The sequence below is a fragment of the Rana temporaria genome, chromosome 3, assembly GCF_905171775.1.
Source record: "Rana temporaria chromosome 3, aRanTem1.1, whole genome shotgun sequence".
NCBI classification, from domain to species: domain Eukaryota; kingdom Metazoa; phylum Chordata; class Amphibia; order Anura; family Ranidae; genus Rana; species Rana temporaria.
Window position 1 is genome coordinate 129,592,312 of NC_053491.1, and position 23,391 is coordinate 129,615,702.

The following is a 23,391-nucleotide window of genomic DNA, read 5'->3' on the forward strand; positions in this document are numbered from 1 at the left end:
GTTAATATTGCAGCAAAATAGTTGAAATGAAATTATACTGATTTGTTCATTGTTTATTTAGCAGGGAGTGAGCCGGGGATATACAAATGATGTTGTGAAGATCTATTCAATAACTGTAACCAATGTTATGGATGGAGTAGCATCAACCTGCCGTGCCTGTGCCATGGGTTCTCAGCAGCTAAGATCTTCCTGTGTCCCGTGTCCTGCAGGACATTATATTGATAAAGAGAGCAGTCGATGTAAAGAATGCCCGGTCAACACATACTTGTCTTCACATCAAGTGTATGGAAAGGAGGCCTGCATTCCTTGTGGTCCTGCAAGTAGAAGTAACAAGGTACCTTATGCTAAGTGCCCTATAGCATGCTCATTACTTTCTGTCTGATCTGATAGCTTAGGCAGTATTACTCTCCCATTATCTTTTGTCAGATCTGATTGTTTAAACAGTGTTGCTCTCAGCAACCCGTTTGCTGTCTGATCTTTAGGCCGAGGAGTCGAGGACAGAGGAAATAAACAGTCTATACATAGACATCGAGGCTGGTACAAAAGTGCTGTTACATTTTGTAATAAGAAGTGGCCTTAAAGTGTTACTAAACCCAGTAATATGAGTAATCGGTAATCCACCCACAGTGCCCACAGCTTATAAATATTATTTTTACCTTAAAATATTGCCACTATACATTTTTTGGGTGATCTGTATACCACGGTTACATGATAAACTGCACAGTCTCCCCACTTCTGAGAGTTCAGGTAGGAGGAGATTTCCACTGCAGCCTGTATACACGTCCACATGTGTGATGTCAATATCATGTGACCTGGCTAGCTCTGAGAACAAGTAAATGTTCTCTCCAGCATAAAAGACACAACTGAGCATGTGCAGGTCGACTACCCTGCCTGTGTTAGCTGGCATTCCCCAGATAGACCGTGCAGGAAGGGGAGGATCTATGCACACAAGATAAAACAGCCTTTTTACACAATGCAGAGGATTAACCCCTTAAGTTCCACAGTGAGTATAACAAGCATGCTATACTGCATATAAAGACTGATTTTACTGTTGTGCTCTCCAGCATAAAAGACACAACTGAGCATGTGCAGGTCATCTACCCTGCATGTGTTAGCCAGAGAAGGATCTGTGCATACAGGATAAAACAGCCTTTTTACACAATGCAGAGGATTAACCCTGTAAATTCAACAGTGAGTATAACAAGCATGCTATGCTGCATATACAGACAGATTTCACTGTTGTGGGTTTAGTAACACTTTAAGCACTTATGCATGAGACGAATCTTGTCTCTCAATCTCATACTGTATTTGAAATTCCAGGGTCATCTGACATGAAAGGTCTTAAAACATTTAATTCATCTGAACCAAACCGTACAAAAGCAATCCTTCTGCGCACAAATAAAATATTGCTTTACATTTGAAAAATCAGCTAGAAGCATCTTCATGCTAAGCCTTCTAGTTTTTTCTTGGCTTAGTCAGAAGCACGTACCACCCTTTTAAGCATATTAAACTAAGTTGAGGTAAGTATGAGTCAGAGGTTGCTCCGTCCCTTTAGACTAAATAAAAATAAGGTGTCTCCCATGGGACTTTATGGCAGCCAAGAAATTGAAACAATGTAATTAAAAAGAAAATACTTTTTTTATACAAAAAGTAAAAATTGCATCGAAAATATCTGGTCTAAACACTATACATAGTCATCTAGTCGTTGCCCAGCTAAGGGTGACCATAAAGTGCATTTTAGATAGCCAGCTTCTTCCCAACGCATTTCGATTAAAGATAATCTTCCTCAGGGAATATCAGGTGGATCAAAACTATGCAATATACAAAAAGAATGAAAAGTATACAGGTCTAATATAGTTGCAAAATGAAACAGTATTGGAAAATTTGGGTCCATAATGGGGTAACTGACCAGGTATTAAAAACAAGTGATTGCTGAGGCATATCCCGAGGGGGTACACAGAACAGGGCAGTGTGTCCAGGGATCCCCCACCAAGGGCGGGAGGAAAGGGGCAACCGCACAGGGCAGACCCTTTTAAGCATACGCCAAACTTATGGTGGTTGGAAACCATATCCCCTTTCCTTTTAAACCCCACCACTCTTAGTCCATGTTATTGTGGTTGGTGTAGACAGCTTCTCTGCTGCTACATACATCTGGGAAAGTATATAAACGGTAATTATTGTCCCAACAAACACTGTATTTTTTGACAAAATTGCACTGAAATGAAAGAGTTTGATTTTTTTTTTTAGTTTTCCTATATCAAGTGTATATACTGTATCATGTACCACTGTACCAATGATGTGACTACAGAAATTAATGTAATAGACATATATAATCTTTAAATTGCTCTTTTAATTTTTACATTTTATTTTGGTTTATTGGTTTTAAGTATTAGCAATACTTTAGAATGAAAACATCCTATGCCTAATGACATGCATTCTTTTTTTCAGGATCATTCAGCTTGCTTTAGTGACTGCTCCTGGTCAGTCATACATGAAAACCGGAGTTTAATATACAATTTCAACAGCCTAAGCAGTGTGACAACCCTTACGAATGGACCCAGTTTTACTTCCAAAGGGACAAAATACTTTCATGTATTCAACATCAGTCTATGCGGAAATGGAGTAAGAACTTTAACACATATTGCACATATACTTAATTCAGTGACACCAGGGCCGTTTTAAGGCAGGGCAAAAGGGGAAGTTGCCCTGGGCCCTGTCATTGTTGTGGGGCCCAAAGCAGCTGCCTCATACTTGCCAACTATCCCAGTTTAAATTCCCTTGTCCCTTGAAGTTTTAGTCCTTTGCTGTGTCCTGATATCTCAGCGTGAAGTGCTGCTACTAATGCTGCCCAGCTCTGCTCTATTGTTGTATACAGATGACTCACCTGCAGACCCTGTGTTTACATGTTACATAGTTACATAGTTTGTCAGGTTGAAAAAAGACACAAGTCCATCCAGTTCAACCACAAAAAAATTATAATAAACAAACAAAATAAAAAACACAATACAATCCCATACACCCAACTCCATACCTGTTATTCATATGTAAATAGCGGGAGCATTCATATGTAAATAGCTGAGGCCGGCACAATTCATATGTAATAAAGGTGGCAATCATATGTATATCATGCCCCTCTGCAGTGAAGAGATGATGTGCTGTAACCTCTAGCAACCAATCAGTGAGCAGTATTACTGTACAGTAATCTCTAGCAACCAATCAACAAGAATAAATCATGTGCTATAACCTCTAGCATCCAGTCAGTAAGTGGTAATGATATGCTGTAACCTCTGGCAACCAATCGTAATCACTGCCTGATCTGATACAGTAAACTGATTTTAAGTCTAGCTGATACTTATTGTATGTCTCAGAGCAGCTGGAGAGCAAAATTGCATGGGGGGGGGTCCAAGAAATTGCCCAGCGTCCAATCAGCATTAAAGACCGCATTGAGTGACACCATACAGCAGAATAATCAGCTCAAACAGAATGCAATTTTAATCTTTTCAGTAATCTGATTAAGTATCACTTGTAAATTGCAGAGTTTTGGAAATAGTTGTGGATGTAAAAATCACATGTAACATATGGAAATACGGAAATGTTTGCAGATGGTTACAAGAGAACCTTGACTTAGACAACATAGTGTATTGATGAGTTTCTCAATTCCCGTTGTGTTCTCCAGCAATTACTGATCTATGGGCCTTGGCTAGGAGAGTCTATTGATGTCAGTTACACTAAGCTGTTTTCCTGCTCACTTTGGGGTAGATTCACGTACGGGCGCCTAAAATTAGGACGGCCTAGCCTACTCTTTTTAGGCTACACCGCCTTAAATTATTTAGGTTAAAAGTGATTCTCAAACCACTTACCTTCAAATTTTAGGCGGCGTAGCCTAAAACGAGCGGGCGTAAGCGTGCCTAATTCAAATGACTGGGAGGGGGGCGTGTGTTATTGAAATGAGGCTTGACCTCACGTTATTTGACGTTTTTTACACTGCGCATGCGCCGGGCGACTACATTTCCCAGTGCGCATTGCGGCTAAGTAGGCCGTACGGGCCTATTGATTTCGACGCGTACGTAAACTACGTAAATCCCGATTCACGGACGACTTGCGCAAACAACGTAAAAAATTCGAACCTCGCGGCGGGAACGGCGGCCATACTTAACATTGTTATTCCACCTCATAGGTGGAATAACTTTAGGCAGCCTATCGCGTACGGAAACTACGTAACTCGACGGTGTAGGCCCGGCGTACGCTCGTAAATCGTCGGGAATCGGCGTAGCCCCTCATTTACATAATCTAGGCCGGCCGCAATGGCAGCGACATCTAGCGGGCAAAAGAAACATTGCAGCCTAAGATAGAATGGCGCAAGCCAGCCTATCTTAGGTATGTTTAAGTGTATCTCTGTTAGAGAATACACTTAAACATAGGCCGGCTTAGATTCAGAGTTAGGTCGGCTTATCTGTAGATAAGCCGGCCTAACTCTTTGTGAATCTACCTATTTATATAGAAGAATGACTATCCAAAAGTAATGGAATGTGTAGCAATAACACGTCCAGACATGCGCACTGTCATCAACGACACATTTGTGCAATGGGTCATATTTGTCTTCTGTTTAGACTAACCACTTGGGAAACCCAATAGATCTATCACTTCACCCCTTCCGGAATCACCCATGCAATAGAATTTTTAGGCTGGATTCACACTGCGGCTCCAGGGCATCACTGTTCACCGTTTCAAGTCCAATTTCAATCTGAACTTTTGGCTGAATTCAGACCTGAAACGGACCAGAAGACGCACAGAACTCTACCGGAGCCGCTCTGGAGATGTATGAACCGGCTCCATAGAGAGCCGGTCACAATACCAAATCCAATTCGCAATAGTATGAACCCAACCTTAAGGTTAAATGATGGTTAAATGATATATTGTTCAGGAGAAGCATTCCATGAATATTATTTCTTGCATTTTGTACTGTATATATTTATACAAAGCAGACAATTTTGGAAATTTCAAAAATAATAACAATTTGTGAAATTGCTAAAGTAGTGTGTTCTTTTTTTTAAGGGGGAAAGGATGGCTGTATGCACTGATAACATTACTGACGTCACAGCCAAAGACATGGAAGCAGAGCCTGATGACATTTCAAATTTTGTAAAAACATTTGTCTGCCAATCCACAGTCATTCCATCTGATAGCAAGGGATTCCGAACAGCTTTGTCATCACAGTCAGTCAGTTTGGCTGATTCTTTTCTAGGTATGTTTCAATGCAGCACTATACCTCTTATAATATACTATACTCCTTATACTCCTTATACTATACTATGTACTATGTACCTGTCACTAAAAGGCAAAAACCCATCAGCAACTCATACAAGCAAATTTTCTTGGTGTGTGACTATAATGTATGTATTTGCAAACAGGTATAAACCCATATAATACAGCTCAGCTCTGTGAATAACAACATACAAGCTTAAAGCGGAGGTTCACCCTCAAACTGAACTTTCTATCTATCATTTCTGCAGCCTTAATAAATGATTGTAGTGTTGTCATTTTTTTTTAAGATCTGTACCCTTACCTGTATTCAGCCTCACTTCCGGGTCTTCTTCCCTGCAGGGAGTGGGCGTGTCGCTCTTTTTCCCCCGATGACTCGAGGCGTAATGGGCGCAAGGTCTCCTGGGAGTGACGTTTTAACACTCACAGGAGACCATCCGAAATAGCTAGGCGTGTATTCTCGCGCTAGCTCGAGTGTCACGTGACGCGGGAAGCAGGTCACATGACTCGCAAAGCGTGTCATGTTACTAGGAATCCAGGAAGTGTTTGCTTGTGGGCTTCACAATGCCCACAAGCAAGATGGAAATGCCCAGGACTGTTTTTTATAAGTTATCCTTTTGGACGAAAACCGAATCGACGGACGTACGAGCTGCTAGCAAGTGAGTAGTACCTTACTTGATATAATAAAAAGCATTGCAGATTTAAAAAAAAAAAAGCAGAACCCGCAGGAACCTCTGCTTTAATGTATTGTAATTATAGCACCACTGAGAAATCCGTTTAAAGGTTTTCAAAATATCCTGGCAACCTGCATAATATATGAGGGCATCTCCAAATTCTAAGCCTATTTTCTGACTTAACTGTTTTTCCCAATTCCAGCTGGATTGCAGTCTCTGATACCACTTTACCCCTTCCTACCCTTCTCCCCTCCCCCCCCCTTCCCTCTCCCCCTCTTATTTGTACCTATTATTCCCACTACTGCACAATTCCATTGTGAAATTCCGTTAATAGTTTTGAGATACTTATTATTTTCTTAGTTAATGCTACTGTATATGGATATTATCTACTGTATATGGATATTATCTACTGTATATGGATATTATCTCTTGCTGTGTATGTACAGAAAGACCAACATGCTCCATAGGGACTCCTTGTCATATGATTTTGTAATATTTTTACCACTGCCTTTTTTCTCTGATTTGCGTCTGGGTTGCCTTAAAATACAAAGTAATCTATTATAAAAGTAATCACTGCAGATCTGTCAAGCCTGAACATTAAAACTCCTGGCCTAAGGCTGCAGAGTTTCAGAGTTATATGACTTATTTTTGTTTTATTACCTGAACACATTTCTATCATCTGGAAGCATGCAAATCTCAACTAAGAATGGATACTGTTGTGTTATTTTGCTTATTTACTACTGTTTTATGAATGCAGGTGCTACAGCCAACACAAGCCTAAGTGGAACCAACATTAAGCCTGATGCATTTCCTGCCGCAAACAAGATACCAGATATAAATTTCTATTTCAAGTGAGTTAGGAATTGGTTAAATATTTGTTTTTTAATAAAATATAATTCAGGTTCATTTTTATCATCTTGCCATAATCTTAGTTATTATTTCAGAATAAAACAACTTTCACTATTGTCTACAGAAGAAGTTGGCATTCTAAAACTTATGCCGCGTACAGACGGTCATTTTTTGTGAAAAAAATGACGTTTGAAGTGATGAAAAAAAACGACATTTTTGAAACTTCATTTTCAAAAACGATGTAGCATACACACCATCGTTTTTCAAAATGCTCTAGCAAAGCGATGTTACGTTCAGCAAGTATGACGGCACTCTGTTCCATTGAAGCTCGCTTCATAACTTGCTTCTGAGCATGTGCGGGTTTAAAAACGTCGTTTTCAACGTCATTTTGCCCACACACTATCATTTTAATTGACACAAAAAACGACATTTTGAAAAATGACACAAAAAATTCGAGCATGTTCGAATTTTTTTTTGGTCGTTTTTCTGAAGACATAAAACAACGTTTTCCCCACACACTACCATTTTAAATGACGTTTTCAAAAACGTCATTTTTTTTCATCACAACAGATGACCGTCTGTATGCGGCATTAGGCAAGATATTCACAAGGGGTCAGCAATTATAGTGTGGTGAAGAATTTAATTACATAATGGTATTAGAGCAGGGCATTTGTGGGCATATTTTTTTAGAGTAGTAAATGTGACTTTTACTAAACATTCACTGGTGGTGAATCAGTCACTATCATTGTAATTAAAACTGCTTTATAAATATGCCCCTTGGTGTTTATTAGGCAAAAAAATGTACAATATAATTTAAAATCTCCTGGGAGTTTATGGGAGATCATAATCAAATCTGATGCACATATAATAGCAATTCCTAACCTAAAATTACTTATACAAAAATGAAGAAAAGATACAGTTAAACAGAATAGTTATGTGTAGATAAAAGATATTAAAGTATAACTAAAGGCAAAACTTTTTTTTTGGTTTTGGATAGAGTGAGTTTTTATTGCTGTCTGTGTCCCTCTTAGGGAGATTCACCCTCTCTATTTGTCCTGTTTGCCATTATCTAATTATCAACTAAAGTGAAAGTAAAAGAAGATCACACATTTTGGGTTGTGTCCATAACATGAATAGTAGAGATATCTTCCGATGGAGACACTGGCTCTAGTGACCCTGGTGACAACTTTAATTCACTTTAGAGGGACTTTCTCTCACTTCCTGATTGGGCATGGGACAGGAAGTGAAGGAACATCTCCCCAATGGGACATGGATGACAAAAATAAACTTTACAGGAGTCATAACCCTACCTTACTTTATTCTAACTTAAAAAAAAAATCCTTTAGTTCTACACTGGTCACTTCCCCTCCGGTCAATGTACATATATGGCTGGTAGGGGCTCTCCAGTTTTGGGAGGATGTCATTGGACGTCAACCTGCTTGTGCATCTCACGTGTTCCCCCCGGGGCGCACAGTAGTGTGATCGGTGGACACAGCGGATTAGTGATCGGTACTGAGCCGCTGTGATTGGCCCAGGGTACTATGTGATCACTGTGATCAATCACAGGATCATGATCCCAAGTTAACAACTGTCATGAATGGCTTTCATTCATGATATCGTGGCTTACTATTGTGATTTATGTGATTGGTCACAGTGATCACATGGTACCGGGCTAATTACAGCTGTCCTGTATCATGTGATATCTGTAACCAATCATAGCAACCCCAATAGTAAACGAAGTCATGAATGCATGACAGTTAAAACAATTGCTTTTAAAGTGATCATCACTGTAATGCCGCGTACAGACGGACATTTTTTGTGATGAAAAAAAAACGTTGTTTTTAAAAACGTCATTTAAAATGACCGTGTGTGGGGAAAACGTTGTTTTAGGTCTTCTGAAAAACGACAAAAAAAAAAATCGAGCATGCTTAAATTTTTTATGTCGTTTTTCAAAACGTCGTTTTTTGTGTCACAAAAAATGACCGTGTGTTGCTAAAACGACGTTTAAAACAACGTTTTTAAACCCACGCATGCTCAGAAGCAAGTTAGGACGCGAGTTTGAATGGAACAGAGTGCCATCGTACGTGCTGAACGTAACCGCGCTTTGCTAGAGCTTTTGGAAAAAACGATGGTGTGTATGCTGCGTCGTTTTTGAAAATGAAGTTTGAAAAACGTTCTTTTTTTTTAATCACAAAAAACAATGTTTTTTTACATCACAAAAAACGACCGTATGTACGCGGCATAAGAAGCAATCATAGTGTAAAAAAATGGACACTGGACTACTCTGTCACCAGTTAGTGTCCCTAATCACTGGCAAACCAGTCGCAGTGTCCCTGATCATGCCAAATCAGTCATATTGTTCCTAATCACCGCCACACCAGTTACAGTATCCCTGATCACTGCCACACCAGTTACAGTGTCATTGATTCCTGCCACACCAGTTATATTTCCCCTAATCAATGCAACCCCCAGTTGCAGTGTCCCTGATCACTGCCACCCCAGTTGCAAGAACCCTGATTACAGCCACACCAGTTGCTTGGACCCTGATCACTGCCACACCAGTTGCAGGGACCCTGATCACTGCCACACCAGTTGCAGGGACCCTGATCACTGCCACACCAGTTGCAGGGACCCTGATCACTGCCACACCAGTTACAGTGTCCCTGATCACTGCCACACCAGTTACAGTGTCCCTGATCACTGCCACACCAGTTACAGTGTCCCTGATCACTGCCACACCAGTTAGTGTCCCTGATCATCCCCACAGCAGTCACAGTGTCCCTGTTCACTGTCACAGCAGTCATTGTTTCACTGTAATGACATTGTATCGCCTCCGCACCAACAGTTTAAACCCCTTGGACCTCGCACAAGCAACCCCATTCACTTGAATGGGTCATAATTGGCGGTCGTACACAAGATATAATTCCTTCCCTAGCTGAAAAAGAAAACCTTTAAAGCCACCGCAGGTGTACACCCCCAGCCGCAGCTAAAGGGGGTAGCAGTTGAGGTGTGGTAAAACCACTGTTCAACTGCAATGTTTTACCACCCCCAATCTCATTTGTTAATGAACCATAATATTGCAGCCAGTTAAAATTCTACGATCACCACCACACCAGCCACAGTGTCACAAGATAAGTTTAGCTTGAATCAGTGTCCCTGGTTTGCCTGTTTTTTTACCATGTTTCTGCTTGTTGCCTGGACTGATCCTTTGCTGATCATGTCTCTGCCTGTGCCAGACCCATCTACACATCTGACTGATTATGTTTCTGCAAGACACCAGTCCCAGCCATCCCCTGTGGACAACTGCACCCCTGAAAAAATAGAAACAAATTTGTTCTTCCTTTCTTTATCCTCCTGTGCTTCCTGACCATGTACCAGTAGGCATATAGGAACAAGGGTGGCTATAGGTGACGCTACACTAAGCTATATTCTCTGATCACTCATATTGAGGCGAACATTACAGCACATTATTTTTGATACAATTGGTTGATTTGTGTGGTACACAAGATACAATGTCTGGTACATAATCAGTCCAGGCACCAAAAAAAGTCTCACACATGTGGTATCCCCATATTCAGGAGGCATATCAGAATGTGTTTTGGGGTGTAATTCTAAGTATGCCCCTGCTGTATGTGAGAAATATCCTATTAACCTGACAACTTTGTGTAAATAATGAATATATTTTCATTCCACATTTTTTTTAAACTTGTGGCAAAAAATTAAGTCTTAAAATGACTCTCCTTGATTGTTAGAAAATACTTTGGGGTGCTTGCCTTCCAAAATGTGGTCATTTGGTGGGTGTTTCCACTGTCCTGTTGCTCTAAGGCATCTAAAAATGTGATAGGTAGTCAGGAATTGGATGCATAATTTATGCCCCTAGAAAGCCTGAAGGTGCCCCTTGGATTGTGGGCCCCTCTGTGTATCACACTAGACTGTGAAAAAGTCTGACTTGTGTGGTATCCCCATATCTTGTTAATTAACAACTTTTTTGCAAAAAAAAACAAATTTTCATTTTCTTTCTTGCTAGTTCCAAAACCTTGTGGCAATAAGATGACATTTTCAAAAGACTCTATGCCTTTTAGAAAATATCTTGGAGGGTTTGCTTTCCAAAATGGGGTCATATTACAGGGTTTTCCACTGTCCTGGTGCTCCAGGGCTTCCAAAAATGTGATAGGTAGTCATTACAATTAGATTCATAATTTATGTGTAATTTATGCTCATTGAAAGCCCAAAGTTACTCTATGGATTTTGACTCCCTTTATGCATCTAAGCGGTGAAAAAGTCTCACACATGTGGAACCTCCATATTAATGAGGCATATCAGAATGTATTTTGGGGTGTAATTCTAAGTATGCCTGTGCTGTGTGATAAATAACTTGTTAAAATGACAACTTTGTGGAAAAAAAAAAAAAAAACTTTATTTAATTTCTTAATTAAAAAAAAAATTGTAACAAAACATTACAACTTAAAAAACTCATGCTTCCTACTAAATACCTTGGACTGTCTACTTTCCAAAAATAGGTCATTTTGAGGGGAATTTGTACCGTCCGGGAATTTCAGGGCCTCGAGAAATTAGATTTTCAAATATATATATATATATATATATATATATATATATATATATATATATATATATATATATATATATATATATATATGTACTGCATATACAGTACAGTAGTTGTAGGCTCTATAACTTTCCCACAAATTAAATAATGTACACTGATTTGAGATATGTTTTACCAAAGAAATGTAGCAGAGTACATTTAGGCCTAAATTCACGGGGAAAGATAAATTATTTGCAAATAGGAGACTTAGGGCCAAATTCTCAAAAAGTCTGCGTAACTTAAATTTCAGCAGTTAAGTTACACTGACTTAAAATTTCTACCTAAGTGCCCGATCGTCAAAGCACTTAGGTAGAAATTACACGCCGTGTAACTTAAGTGCCGCCGTCGTAAGGCGGTCCTCCTCTCCTGGGGGCGTTTAAAATTTAAATGAGGCGCGCTCCCGCGCCGGCCGTACTGCGCATGCGTGTGACGTAATTTTCCCGACGTGCAGCGCGCGAACGTAATTAACGCCGGGCGGCTTTGAGAATTTCGACGGGACACTAAAGTTGCGACGGGTGAAAAAAAAAGACGCGCCGGGAAAACAAATGATTATAAGAAAAAATGACAGCGTCGCTCAGCATGCATTCCTGAGAGGGAGAACTCCATGCCAATTTTCAAAGAAAAAAACGGCATGGGTTCCCCCCCCAGGAGCATACCAGGCCCTTAGGTCTGGTATGGGTTGTAAGGAGACCCCCCCCACGCCGAAAAATTGACGTAGGGGGTCCCCCTACAATCCATACTAGACCCGTATCCAAAGCACGCTACCCGGCCGGCCAGGAAGGGAGTGGGGACGAGCGAGCGTCCCCCCCCTCCTGAGCCGTGCCAGGCCGCATGCCCTCAACATGGGGGGGTTGGGTGCTCTGGGGCAGGGGGGCGCACTGCGGGCCCCCCACCCCAGAGCACCCTGTCCCCATGTTGATGAGGACAGGACCTCTTCCCGACAACCCTTGCCATTGGTTGTCGGGGTCTGCGGGCGGGGTGCTTATCGGAATCTGGGAGTCCCCTTTAATAAGGGGGTCCCCAGATACCGGCCCCCCACCCTAAGTGAATGGATATGGGGTACATCGTACCCCTATCCATTCACCTAGAGGCAAAAAGTAAAAGTTAGTAAACACACAACACAAGGCTTTTTAAAATAATTTATTATTCTGCTCCGGATGCCCCCCCTGTCTTCGTTATTAGCTCAATTACCAGGGGGGGCTTCTTCTTCCACTCTCCGGGGGTCTTCTCCGCTCTCCGGGGGGGGTTTCTTCTTCCGCTCTCCGGGGGGGGCTTCTCCGGACTCCGGGGGGCTTCTTCCATCTTCTCCCCTCTTCCGCTGTTGACTCGGCGAACCCCGGTTCTTCTGCAGCTCTCCGGTGCCTTCTTCTTCAGCGCTGGCTGCCTGCTATGTTTGTGTGTTAGCTCAATTTCTAACAGGCAGCCAGCGCGGTCTTCTGTGACGTCAGGGTCTTCTCTTCCCTTCTTCCGATGTTGCCTCGTCGCCTGTTGTCGCTGTAATGATGGAAGCGCGCCTTGCATCCCATTTATATAGGCATCACTGTCCCATCATGCTCCGGTAGGTACCCACGTGGTGGGTGCCTACCCACGTGCACCCACCACGTGGGTACCTGCCGGAGCATGATGGGACGGTGATGCCTATATAAATGGGATGCAAGGCGCGCTTCCATCATTACAGCGACAACAGGCGACGAGGCAACATCGGAAGAAGGGAAGAGAAGACCCTGACGTCACAGAAGACCGCGCTGGCTGCCTGTTAGAAATTGAGCTAACACACAAACATAGCAGGCAGCCAGCGCTGAAGAAGAAGGCACCGGAGAGCTGCAGAAGAACCGGGGTTCGCCGAGTCAACAGCGGAAGAGGGGAGAAGATGGAAGAAGCCCCCCGGAGTCCGGAGAAGCCCCCCCCGGAGAGCGGAAGAAGAAACCCCCCCCCGGAGAGCGGAGAAGACCCCCGGAGAGTGGAAGAAGAAGCCCCCCCTGGTAATTGAGCTAATAACGAAGACAGGGGGGGCATCCGGAGCAGAATAATAAATTATTTTAAAAAGCCTTGTGTTGTGTGTTTACTAACTTTTACTTTTTGCCTCTAGGTGAATGGATAGGGGTACGATGTACCCCATATCCATTCACTTAGGGTGGGGGGCCGGTATCTGGGGACCCCCTTATTAAAGGGGACTCCCAGATTCCGATAAGCACCCCGCCCGCAGACCCCGACAACCAATGGCAAGGGTTGTCGGGAAGAGGTCCTGTCCTCATCAACATGGGGACAGGGTGCTCTGGGGTGGGGGGGCCCGCAGTGCGCCCCCCTGCCCCAGAGCACCCAACCCCCCCATGTTGAGGGCATGCGGCCTGGCACGGCTCAGGAGGGGGGGGGACGCTCGCTCGTCCCCACTCCCTTCCTGGCCGGCCGGGTAGCGTGCTTTGGATACGGGTCTAGTATGGATTGTAGGGGGACCCCCTACGTCAATTTTTCGGCGTGGGGGGGTCTCCTTACAACCCATACCAGACCTAAGGGCCTGGTATGCTCCTGGGGGGGAACCCATGCCGGTTTTGAATTTAAAAATTGCCGTGGAGTTCTCCCTCAGGAATGCATACCAAATGCCGTCGCTGGAACGGGCCTTTACAATGTGTGACTAACTTTCCACATTATAAAACCAGCCCTAGTTTTGCGCCGGCAAATGCGGAACTTAGGCAGAAATCACAGTGATGAAATGCTTTGAAAATCTGCTTAAGTCCTCATTTGCATACGCAAAGCTGCATTTCAATGAGAAATGCCCCCAGTGGCGGATGCGGTACTGCATCCTAAAATCTGACCGTGTAAGGCCCCATACTCATGACCAAACATGTCTGCTGAAACTGGTCCGCGGACCAGTTTCAGCGGACATGTTCGTTCGTGTGTAGGCAGTAACGGACAGGATTTCAGCAAACATTCGTCGGCCAGACCGTTTTCCAACGAACAACTGTTTCCTGGTCTTGCTTTAAAACAGTCTGCTGGAATCGTGTCCGTCAGACATGTTCGGTCGTCTGTACACAAAAGCAGCGTACAAAAACCCCGCGCATGCTCAGTCCAAATGAGGAGACGGGAGCGCTCGTTCAGGTAAAACTCGCGTTTGTTTGGGATATGGCACATTCGTCATTAGAAACCTTTTATTCTAGCAAGAGAACAATGTCTTAAAAAGGCGCACTAAACCACAGTTTCTTGCCTCGTTTTATTAATTCTTCTCTTGCTATAATAACCCCGTTCTCTTGCTGATGCAATTTCAATAGAGTTGTCCCATACTGAAATGTCAATTTCTTGCTTGTGATGTAATCTTTTAATAATGTTTTCTATGCCAGACGTGTGTTTTGGTTGGTGGTCCTCCATAATTTATTGTAGTCATTTTTGTAAAGGAATGTGCATCTTTTTAATTTTTTATGTTGTTTCTAGTTATGTCACCATTTTTTTTTTACATGTTTTTTTTGGTTTAGTTTTTTTTTTTTTGTTTCATTTGAGAATATTGAACCATATTGGCACACCAAATGTCCCCCCCCCCCCCCAAGGAGTGTGTCCTTTGTAAATGACACATTGTATATTTATTAAAGGTTTGCTGCCTAATAATCCCCACAGTATAACAAACAATAGACATGTTTTCAAATGAAAGCAAAAAGCCTTTTATTTTGGAAAATGTCATCCCAAAAATTAAACAGAACGGCAGCACTAGAATCGATAGCAAACTATATGCAAACTGGCATTTCCAACATGGTGAAGGAGAAACTTCCAAGCCTCAGGAGCCAAACACAAAAATATGAAGCAGCAGCACAGAAACAAAGGAACCCAAACTGTGGTAGTCCAAACAATATGTCCTTTATGTGGAAGGAAATGGAAGGCAGAAAATCAACGTTTCCTCCTCTTTCCAACCTTCCCTCCAGGCAGCCTTCCAGCGGATCTTACACGGGCTCTTGCAGGTGGGGTCGATGTGGCAGCAGGAGGATGGTGTTCCGCAAGCCGGGCCGGGTCACATAGCCCAGTCTCTGGGGTCAGCAGGCCCTTCTGCATCCACCAAAGGACCTGGTTCATCAGGGCCTTTGCCAGTCTTCTCTGGTCCTCCTCCCCTTCATTCAAATCATGTGCCAAGGAGGCACTGAAGGCCTCTGTGGGGTTGAGGGGGGCCCTCATGATGGCGCTTGCCTCCTGTATCATGCGGAGGCTTGCCTCCTCCACAGGCCTCAACTGCCTCCTTCGGCCTGATGGCCTCACCTGGGGGGGAGAAGACTGGCTGGTGGTGGTTCTCCTGGCCGGGGGGACCTGCTGCAGGCCACTGGGCCCAGCCTCCTCCTGGCTGCCACTGACCCCGGCCTCCTCCTGGCTGCCACTGACCCCGGCCTCCTCCTGGCTGCCACTGACCCCGGCCTCCTCCTGGCTGACAGACACCTGAGGATCTGCCACCTCCTGGCTGATCTCTTCTTCCTGTGTGGGACAAAAATGACATTTTTTACAATTTCGCTAAATAAAACCACACTCATTTTCATGTTTTTCGTTTAGTATTTTCTGTTCATTATTACTTGAATACACTCTACTTCTGACCCCTGCAGTTGTCATCCCTGACACCTATTTGTCTGTACATCCTTTTTTTTTGCTTTTTCCCAGCTTGGCTTTTCTTTTACAATATCAAATCATTAATCCACCAAGAATTATTTACGCCAGAAATATAGAGGAAACTACTATACCTCCTCATCGAAGGGTGGCAGATCTGCATCTCTGTCAGCCAGGCCCTCTTCCTCTGACTCTTCAGGGCTGTGGTCATCTGGGGAATGTCCGCTGGAAGGTAGCATGGAGGAAAGGTTGGAAGAAAGACTCGACATCGTTTTCCTGCCTTCCATTTCGTCCCGCAAAAAAGCCATCTGTTTGTAATACCACAGTTTGGGTTCCTTTGCTTGTGTTGCTGCTGCTCCCGATTTTTTGCTTTTATTAGCTTTGTATGCTCTCCTGTATGTGCTTCTGAGGTTGGCAAGTTTATCCTTCACCATGTTGGCAGTGCATCCTGGCACCCATGTTTGCATATAGTTTGCTAGCTCTTCTAGTGCTGCCGCTCGTACATCTTTATTACAATATAAAGAGTGCTTGGAATTCCACAGGATGGGCGTGTCCTGATATTTTTGGAGTAAGGCCTCTATAGCTTCCTTTGTTTGTAGGAGGTCCATTTCCCTTTTAGAAAAATGATATTTCTTTTTGAGTCTAGATTCGCAAAACATAAACCCAAGAAAAATAAATTTTCAAAAGGATCAGCGTTGACCTTGATATAATATGTGTCTTCAAATTTATTACCTATATCTAATTACAAACACAGTCTCTCTTGTTGTAAAAATGATTGTCAGCTCGGCCGCATTGGTTGTACCAAACATTGATTTGCTAGATGCAGAGCCATTGTTAACATTGCAGTAAATATTTTTAATATAGAAAAATAAACAATGCTTACAAATGACAGTATTCATCTAGGCACTCTTTCATGTGTAAATCTCATGCCCCTGACAATGGATGAGATAAAAGACACTTCCTAATGACCTCTGTACAACCAACACTTGAACAATACTTTGCCTGATCTGAATACACCATTCAAAAACTTGTCAATGAGGTACAGCATTGTTCACATCTCTATTTTGTGAGTTGTCCAAAAGCATTTGGATACCAAAAAAACATTGTGGTACCCCATAGACAGAATAGCTTAAAAAGGGTGCAACCAACAGCCCAAACCCCCATCCCATGTGTCTACATTTTCCAGGCCTCTGCTGATCCCATTTTTTATTTCCTTACCTTCCTGTCTCTCGCTCCTCGTTTCTCACGCTCGCCTAATTACCGCGTAAGATGCGTAATCACGGCGTGCACCTTTTAAACACTCCGCGTATTTATTAAACCCCGCCCTCGTCACCTTTGCTAGGCCCCTAATCAATGAGTTTAGGAAATATGGCGTTAACTGTGTATGTTCTGGATGCGCTCGAAGATTCTCCGCGTAACCTACGTAAACACGTTGTTTGCATTCTATACACTCCGCGTATGTATTAAACGCCGCCCTCTTCTCCGCCCATGGCGTAACAATTCATCTTTTCCCCGCCCATAATCTCTGTGGGAAAGGAAAGATGGCGATGTCACACGAGCGGGCACGATGCTCTCATGCCACAAGTGAAGGGACAGAGGCAGGGACGTCCCGATCAAGGCAAAGAAGATATAAAGCCACTAATATGCGGTTCCAGGAAATGGTGGAGTTAGTTTACATCATGCGAAAGAAGGACTATGATGGTGAATTAGGGCCATACAAGACCCCTAACCGCCGAAAGGCACATATTATGGACAAGGTGGCGAGGAGAATGCAGAGGATGTTTGGGATCACCAGGTCCAAGGAACAGCTGAGGAAACGCTGGTCAGACTTAAAATTGAGGGAGCCACATCAGATGAAGAAAATACTTAAAATTCTGCGTAAAAGTAAGTAAATATATATTGGGGTTGGGGGGGGGGGTGGGTGATTGTCTGCAATAATGTGTTGCCATGTATATTTCACCATCTGCCTCCTTGGCCTGCTTGTAATTTTAAAAACATGTTGTCATTTATTTTGTAGGACATAAATAACTACATATTTACAAATAGTGTTCTTAGTAAACCACGTAACATCACATAGTTTCTCAGAAAGGCTCGGTTAGTCCAGGAACAACACACCTGGACATGACTCACTGGCCAAAAACTTTGTTGGTAAACATTATGTAAAAGCTAGTTCTAAAAAAAAAAAATAGGAGAATGGGAAAGGCAAACAGGATTCATTCTAAAAACAGTGGTAATAAAGCAGATGTTTTCACAGCTGCAATGCAGAGCACCTGTGTCTCCCCAAATCAAAAAGGTGTTTTGGTAGGGTCTCCCAGAAATACTGTTTAGGGGGGACATCCATGTGTGTCACTTTGCTAAAAAGGGGCAGGATCAGAGCTTGCCATAGAAGTAATTCCAAAATGTAGGTTTGGTGAAATATAAAAGTCACTAAATGAAAGCCTCTTCTAAGCAATGTGTGCGATTTATGCTCTCCAATATCTGTGTGCTGATGAGTATACATTTTTTTTGGGTTATTTAAGGGGAAAGAAGTCGCCAGCATTTGGAGGAGGCAGAGAGGGCCAGACAAGGCCAAAATCTTCCATCTCAACATGTGGAGGAGGAGGAGGATGTGGAAGGAGAAGAGGATGTGGAAGGAGAAGAGGATGTGGAAGGAGAAGAGGATGTGGAAGGAGAAGAGGATGTGGAAGGAGAAGAGGATGTGGAAGGAGAGGAGGAAGGAAGAAAGGAGGAAGGAAGAGAGGAGGAAGAAGTAATTTTGGACTTCGAATTTATAGCAGATGAAGGGCAAGTGGCGGAAGAACAATTTGGCGAATTGAAAGAAGGTGGATTGATGGATGAAGGAGGAGTCGAAGATGATGGGGAAGTGGTGGAAGAAGGAGGAGTGATAGAAGATGTCGAAGAGGTGGAAAGGAGAAGCCCATCAGGTCAGTGTCACCCTAGCTTGATTAAAAAAAACATATGTAGATAGGCCTCATCGAAAAATAATTTTGGAAATGACCATTTTTTAAATTTTTTTAGGGGAGGAGGATGGTGTGCCAATATTTTCACGTGCAAGTGCTGCTATAATTATTCAGCAGGTAATGGAGTGCAGCACTGAAATGCACAATATGCGTGAAAGGATGGTTGTCATGGAAGAGAATTTAACAAATGTCCTTTTGGAATGCTGCACGGAAATGGACAATATGCGGCAAAGAATGATGGTCATCGAATCTAATTTTAAAAATATTATTGACATGATGGGCCGTGTCAAAGACTGAAACACCCCCCGCCCATCCCCCGCCCCCACAAACATTTTTACTGTTTTAATAATGAATACGCCAAAATTTGAAGATACACACACAGTGTGCCAACATGTGCTATCTGCCATCACAGAATATCTAGTGTCTGTGCTTTGTGGGTCCAACCCCCTCCTCCATCCTCAAGTAGTTGAGAGGAAGGGTTTGCTCCCACAAAACACAGACATTGATCACCCATGATGTCAGATAGCACATGTGGCCATTTGTCTGTTGAACCAATGACATTTGGCGAGTTTGCACTGAATGTGTGTATCTTCAAATTTTGGCGTGTTCCAGTGTGAAAGCACACCATGACTGACTGCTGTTGTGAGTTTTTATATTTTTATAATTGTATTTTTTTACTTTTTGACCATGTTGAACATTTTTGGATACTATAAAGTTTAGACCATAAAGAATAAACACCTAAAAAAAATTAAAAAGATATATATATAGAATTATAAATCTCTCTAATCACTGAATTTAGTGAAGTCGAGATTTGACTCCTAAATCTCCACAACAAATATTCGTATTGAAAAACACACCAAAAAAAAAAAAAAATTTTGAAAAAATTTTGGTTTTTGTGCATAAAAAATATGCCGAGAATAAAAAATACTAAGGCGGTAAACACCCCACCCAAAATATTCTATATATATATATATGTAAACAATAAATCTAACTATATTTGATAAACAAAAATGTGAACTTGTTAAAAAATGTATAATCTGCATAATATTTTTTGTTTAATTACCTGAAAAAAAAAAAAATGTAAAAAATTGTAGACTCCTAAGTACAAAAGCAGGGAGTAATGAAAAAAAATAAAATAATTTTTGGGGTCATGAACAAGCAAAAATTAAAAAAATTGACCTCCAAAATTTAAAATGGAGTTGCTTCTTATTTCTAGACTCAATACCCTGTTTGTAGATGAGTGAATACTGTGCAAAATGTGGTTATTTACTAAAAGTGGAGAAATCAATTATGCAGTAAAATTGCAGAAGTTACTTAGAGAACCAGGAAGACAGATAAAAAGAGAAAAAGCATTAATGACAAACAACTGTATAAAGTCCAATGGTCTAATTATTTATTATTTGTGAGAATATTCCTTTCTTTGGGGGCCGAATTAGAAAGAAATATGATCTGGCATAGCAATGGCCCCCCGACCCATGAAGTACTCAACATATTTGTCAAGTACCTCACGAGCTGATTGGGGGGCCAAGCCAGCGCGACCAGTGTCCAGCCCGGGAAGGGGATCTGAGGGTAGTCTTGCCTCAGAACCGATGTCGGGTAGGTACGTCTGGGAGTGCCTGCGTAAAAAGTTGTGCAAAATGCAGCAGGCAAATACAACGGTGTCCAATTTATATTCCGCCAGATGTATCGATGTCCTGAACAGGCGGAACCGGTTGGTGAGTATCCCAAAGGCATTCTCGACTACCCTCCGAGCCCTGGCCAACCGAAAATTAAACACACTCCTCTCTGAGGTGAGGGTCCTCTGGGGAAAAGGCCGCATGAGGTGAGGACCAAGCCCGAAAGCCTCGTCCGCTAGGAACACAAACGGAAGTCCTTCCACATTATCTTCATCTGGTGGCAATGCCAGACCACCAGCTTGGAGACGATCATAGAAATCAGTCCGTGCGAACACTCCACCATCAGACATCCGGCCATTCTTCCCCACGTCCACATATAGAAACTCATACTGTGCCGACACCACCGCCATCAACACAATACTATGATAACCCTTGTAATTATAATAGTAGGACCTCGAGTGGGGTGGGGGCACAATGCGGACGTGTTTCCCATCTATTGCTCCACCGCAGTTTGGAAAATCCCACCGCTGGGCAAATTGGGAAGCCACAGACTGCCATTCCTGTGGTGTGGAGGGTAGCTGTGGGGACAAACAAAAGAAGAGATTTAGTACTTTGTAACAAAAACATCCTACAAGCATCCTTGTGACACTTCACAGTATTAAAATTGCATTACAAAAATGTGCATGGAGAAGTTGGGAAATGAAATATATAGGGCCACTTCATTAAGAGACTCCACAGCCCTCTGATGGGGACAATAAAAGTTTGAAGGGGGGGGGGACACAAAAACCAAAAAGTCCTTTTTTAAAAAATGGCAAGGTGGGTTTGTCACTAGGATAGCATGCTGGACAGGTTAATATTGGGTAAGGGACAAATATGCAGGTAGGCCAAGAATAAAACATGTAAAGCTTATATCAACATGCATAGGGAGAAAAGGGAACGTTAGTTAAACACACAGCATATCTGGGAAATGAAAAATAAAGTTAGTTAGCAACATTATTACAGCCAGGAAACTTACCTTAATATACTCCTCATGCAGAACTTTGATGATGGCAGCACACGTGTCCGGTATGATGACCCCAAGCGCCTGCGGAGAGATGCCTGTCGAGAACTTGAGGTCCTGCAGGCTCCTCCCAGTCGCCAGGTACCGCAACGTGGCAATAAGCCTCTGCTCGGCCGTGATGGCTTGGCGCATCACAGTGTCCTGCCTCGTGATATAGGGGGACAGAAGATCCAGCAGACTGTTGAATACGGGGTCCGTCATGCGGAGAAAATTCCTAAAGTCATTAGGATTATTCTCCTGGATTTCCCTAAGCAGAGGCATATGTGAGAACTGGTCACGCTGGCGCAACCAATTCTTGGTCCAGAAACGCCTCCGCCCCCTGTTTCTGGCCAAAGTACTGGAATAATGAACATATCCAGCAGCCATCCCATAAACAGCACCAACTCGCGAAAATTGACGCTGCTGCTCCATCATGGCTTCAAACTGGCCGGCTGGTCAGTCAAGAACACACTCAAACAGAAAGCACTCGCAAATCCAGCACTACCTGCGACGAACGCGTGACAAACAGATACGAGCGCACAGGATGCAACTGCAAAAGCAGAAACAACCTGCTAGCCTATAGCCGAATGACAACTACGATCCCGCAAGCACACGCACTGAACCCGTGAATACACGCTGTCAAAGCCTGGAGACCGAGAAGCGCGAATCAGCTCTAACCAAACCTTCACTAACACGAGCAAACCCGTAACTAGCAAAAGAGGAACAGAGGGCGGCGCCATTAAGTTTGGTCTTCCCCTTTATAGTGACGTCGTACGTGGTTTACGTGCACGCGTTCCGGTACGACGGGAATTTGGTCCGCTGGTGTGTACAAGCCAGCGGAACAAAACAAAAATCAGCCTTGTACGCCGGAAACTGTCCGGCAGACAGTTTTCAGCGCACAGATCCGGTCGTGAGTACAAGGCCTAAGTGTCTTACACATGTCAGATTTTCTGCCTAACTTTGGAAAAAGCCTTTTGAGAATCGTTTCCAAAGTTAGGCACAGGGGGCCAAATTCTCAAAAAGTCTGCGTAACTTAAATTTCAGCAGTTAAGTTACACTGACTTAAAATTTCTACCTAAGTGCCCGATCGTCAAAGCACTTAGGTAGAAATTACACGCCGTGTAACTTAAGTGCCACCGTCGTAAGGCGGTCCTCCTCTCCTGGGGGCGTTTAAAATTTAAATGAGGCGCGCTCCCGCGCCGGCCGTACTGCGCATGCGTGTGACGTAATTTTCCCGACGTGCAGCGCGCGAACGTAATTAACGCCGGGCGGCTTTGAGAATTTCGACGGGACACTAAAGTTGCGACGGGTGAAAAAAAAAGACGCGCCGGGAAAACAAATGATTATAAGAAAAAATGACAGCGTCGCTCAGCATGCATTCCTGAGAGGGAGAACTCCATGCCAATTTTCAAAGAAAAAAACGGCATGGGTTCCCCCCCCAGGAGCATACCAGGCCCTTAGGTCTGGTATGGGTTGTAAGGAGACCCCCCCCACGCCGAAAAATTGATGTAGGGGGTCCCCCTACAATCCATACTAGACCCGTATCCAAAGCACGCTACCCGGCCGGCCAGGAAGGGAGTGGGGACGAGCGAGCGTCCCCCCCCCCTCCTGAGCCGTGCCAGGCCGCATGCCCTCAACATGGGGGGGTTGGGTGCTCTGGGGCAGGGGGGCGCACTGCGGGCCCCCCACCCCAGAGCACCCTGTCCCCATGTTGATGAGGACAGGACCTCTTCCCGACAACCCTTGCCATTGGTTGTCGGGGTCTGCGGGCGGGGTGCTTATCGGAATCTGGGAGTCCCCTTTAATAAGGGGG

General features: G+C 43.4%; 1 protein-coding gene across 1 annotated transcript in view; it reads left to right on the forward strand.

The window, feature by feature from the left end:
• The window catches only part of ELAPOR2 (endosome-lysosome associated apoptosis and autophagy regulator family member 2), a 159,249-nt gene that overhangs the window by 120,648 nt on the left and 15,210 nt on the right, over positions 1 to 23,391 (forward strand). Inside the window, exons 14-17 of the mRNA XM_040343432.1 lie at positions 65 to 334; positions 2,449 to 2,622; positions 5,056 to 5,245; positions 6,694 to 6,787. Of these exons, the coding sequence (XP_040199366.1) occupies positions 65 to 334; positions 2,449 to 2,622; positions 5,056 to 5,245; positions 6,694 to 6,787 (728 nt within the window). The remainder of the gene's footprint in view (positions 1 to 64; positions 335 to 2,448; positions 2,623 to 5,055; positions 5,246 to 6,693; positions 6,788 to 23,391) is intronic.